This window comes from Nelumbo lutea, chromosome 6 (assembly GCF_056320005.1).
Source record: "Nelumbo lutea isolate HS-2025 chromosome 6, American lotus-T2T, whole genome shotgun sequence".
NCBI classification, from domain to species: Eukaryota; Viridiplantae; Streptophyta; class Magnoliopsida; order Proteales; family Nelumbonaceae; genus Nelumbo; species Nelumbo lutea.
In genome coordinates, this window is record NC_142689.1 from 27212682 (window position 1) to 27216245 (window position 3564).

Sequence of the window (3564 nt, forward strand, 5' to 3'; positions counted from 1 at the left end):
GCGTTAAGACTTTTTCCGTTATGCAATAGCGATGGCGGCCCGCAAAGATGACTCTGAAAAAAATCAAGTCGAAAAGTCTAAAGTCAAACATCATTACATTAAGCAATATAATCAACCATCCGTATTTTATTTCTATCATTGTCCGTAGCATTCAATCAAATAAAAATGAATTCAAACTAGAAAATAATTATTTGTTGTTTTCCTCTATTCTTCCTTACCTATTATATTATTCAACGCTCAAAGTTATAGGCCATCCTATATAAATGAATCCTTCCCTCTGAAACCAAGACATAGCTTACTTATCCATCAATACTTGCATAAACCACAGTACTGGTTCTTCTCTTCAAGGCAGCTTGATTAATTATGGCCACTATGATGGTTATACCGCTTATAATTAATGTATTTCTGATATTTGTAGTGCAGTTCTCTTTTCTTCTGTCTCCTGCTGCATCTTTTGATGTTCCCGGCGGTGTAAACTGGTGGTGCAGCAAGACCCCATATCCCGATGCTTGCAAGTCTTTCATCAACCATGATCCTCACACTTATGTTACCAGAACAAAGTCAGAGTTTCGAAAGATGGCGCTGCAGGTTGCCATGGACCGAGCTCTTCGCGCGGAGAGTCACACCAAGTGGCTCGAGCCCAAATGTCGTAACGAGCGAGAGAAAGCTGCATGGGCCGACTGTTTGAAGCTTTACCAGGATACCGTTCTCCAACTCAATCGCACTCTCGACCCCTCCATCAAGTGCACCAATTTTGATGCACAGACATGGCTTAGCACAGCCCTTACCAACCTTCACACCTGCAGAGCCGGCTTCATTGAGCTTGGGGTCTCGGACTTCATGCTGCCTCTCATGTCGAACAATGTCTCCAAGCTAATCAGCAACACATTGGCAATTAACAAGGCTATATCCCAGAATCAAAATTATACAGACGGCGGGTTCCCAAGTTGGGTGTCACCCGGTGACCGGAAGCTCCTGCAATCATCATCTCCGGCTTCACGGGCAAACATGGTGGTCGTACAAGATGGGTCAGGAAACTTTCGCACCATTAAAGCTGCTCTCGATGCGGTGTCGAAGCAAAGGAAAGGAAGCGGTAGGTTTATCATTCATGTGAAGGCAGGTGTTTACAGGGAGAATCTTGAGATTGGAAATGGCATGAAGAATATCATGCTCGTAGGCGATGGCATGCGAAGCACGATTATCACTGGTAGTAGGAGCGTGGGAGGAGGTTTCACCACCTTCAACTCTGCAACTGTTGGTAAGAGGGTTTAAATTAATTTATCTGTCTAGACCTTTGATTAATTACTTGGTTTCTTTCTCTATGACCTGACTTCATGATCGAACATGCCTTTAATTAATTAATTTTACCTATGACTATATATCAGCTGTCACTGGTGAAGGATTCATCGCAACGGGGATCACATTCCGCAACACGGCTGGCCCACAAAACCACCAAGCAGTGGCACTCCGATCAGGCTCTGATCTCTCTGTCTTCTACCGCTGTGGCTTTGAAGGATATCAGGATACCCTATATGTCCACTCTCAACGACAGTTCTACAGAGAATGCTATATCTATGGAACAGTGGACTTCATCTTTGGAAATGCAGCTGCTGTTCTCCAAAACTGCATGATCCTCCCAAGGAGACCCATGGACGGGCAATCGAATGTGGTAACGGCACAAGGCCGGACCGACCCCAACCAGAACACTGGAATCTCAATCCATAATTGTAGAGTCATGGCTTCCTCAGACCTGAAGCCAGTGCAGAGCTCATTCAAGACATTCCTTGGACGACCATGGAAGGAGTACTCTCGAACCGTCTATCTCCAAACTTACCTTGACACGTTGGTGGATCCCGCCGGATGGATGGAATGGAGTGGTAACTTTGCTCTAAATACGTTGTATTACGGAGAGTATAGGAACTTCGGACCAGCTTCATCCACTGCAAGGAGAGTAAAGTGGCGCGGCTATCGTGTCATAACCAATCCATCCGAAGCTTCACGCTTCACAGTAGGCAACTTTATATCCGGCGGTTCCTGGTTGCCGGCAACAGGAGTGCCATTCAACTCCGGCCTCTGATCTTCTTCAATTCTACACGTATGTAACAAGCCCACTAATCAATCTTCTATATCCCACTTATTTTTTATTTTTATTTTTGGTGTTCAATTGCAATGTTCTTCTTTAATTTGCTTCCTTTCAGTATTTGTAAGAGGCCAATAAGACAGTGAAACTGTCATGTTAAGGGATATTTCATATTTGATTTGTTCTTAACAAACATTAATAAATTCTTGAAAATCATTTCATTACACTGAATTTCTTGTCAATAATTAATCAAGACCTCCATCTAATTAAGTAACCATGATCACTATCTTCACTCTGGAAAAAGAATAATGCATAAATTATGAGGTCACTTTCTCTGGCTAGGTTGAAAATTAATTTTGATGAAACCATCCAGCCAATGTGGAATTCTAGAATCTATTGAACTTTGGACATTTTTGACTTTTAAGAGCCCAGACTTTGCCAATTGCCATACCCATCATGTCATGTGGCCCAAGATAAAAGATGATGTATGGCTTTCTGGAATTTGGATCATGGATGGGAGGGGTCTATATTTGAATTCCACGCATCCTTCATCTTTTGGAATCCAAGTGAGCATTTAGTATGGTGGTGTTATGTGTCTCTTTGTGATTCTGTTTCAATGATAGTGTCACACAGGTGATTATATCTACGTCTTGTTTGGTAGGCTCATAAAATTCAAAATTTGTATATTATTTTATATTTTTTCTTGTGTGAAACTCATTTTTAGAGGAAACACCAAAATGATGTTTTCATTTGTGTGTTTTGGTTTAGTCTAGTGGTGCCTAATGACACCTAATTATATACTTCGTGCCTGCAACGTTTTTTTTCCCGATTTTTAAAGCAAAAACGCAAAAAACACAAACACATCCATACCAAACACCCACCAAATGACTACCCTACATTGTCATTTTCTGTTCTTCTAAGACGTGTAGAATTTGAGAAGTAAAAAGAGTTCATGTTTTAACGTTTTTTCAGGTTAGGCAGGCCTACATCCAAATCAAACTATCAAAGTGTAATGAACTCTTACACTACAATATATGTGCATGGCTATAGCTTAATAAAAAAAAAAAAAAAGATCCTGTGCGTTCAATTTGTGGGGCAAGTTCAAAGTTTTTCTACACCGTCAGTTCAATTGGGTAATTACTTGTATTTCACGCCCTGCGCTTTGATCCAAAACGAGAGGGAATTTTAGTGACAGAATAAAATAGACAAAATTAAGACAGAAACAGTTATTTGCCGAAGTTTCTTTTAATTTATTCTTCAACAAGAAAATATTAGTTTTACCTTTGAAAATATGTAATTTGAAATTAATATTAAGATTCTCTTTTATAAATTAACACTAAATTAAAATAGCATATTGAATTTCTATATTATTTATGATATCTATTTTATTTTTTTAATCCGTTCTAAGTTCTCTGTTCCAACTTTCCACTTTAAAAGTTAGGGTTCGACTATGATGAGGAAAGACATGATACCACAACAAATTT

At 39.8% G+C, this 3564-nt stretch overlaps 1 protein-coding gene across 1 annotated transcript; it reads left to right on the forward strand.

The window, feature by feature from the left end:
• Positions 1-302: 302 nt before the first annotated feature.
• On the forward strand, positions 303-2306 carry LOC148848147 (pectinesterase 2-like). The gene is made up of 2 exons (XM_088951117.1): positions 303-1258; positions 1386-2306. Exons 1-2 carry the CDS (start codon positions 364-366, stop codon positions 2075-2077), a joined length of 1587 nt encoding a protein of 528 aa, XP_088807243.1. The 5' UTR covers positions 303-363; the 3' UTR covers positions 2078-2306.
• The last annotated feature ends 1258 nt before the right edge of the window (positions 2307-3564 follow it).

Excerpts from the sequence above, each read along its gene's own strand:
- LOC148848147 (XM_088951117.1), top strand. The coding sequence starts at position 364 with ATGGCCACTATGATGGTTATACCGCTTATAATTAATGTATTTCTGATA. Across the intron at positions 1,259-1,385 it reads CTTCAACTCTGCAACTGTTG|CTGTCACTGGTGAAGGATTC; the intron begins GTAAGAGGGTTT and ends ACTATATATCAG.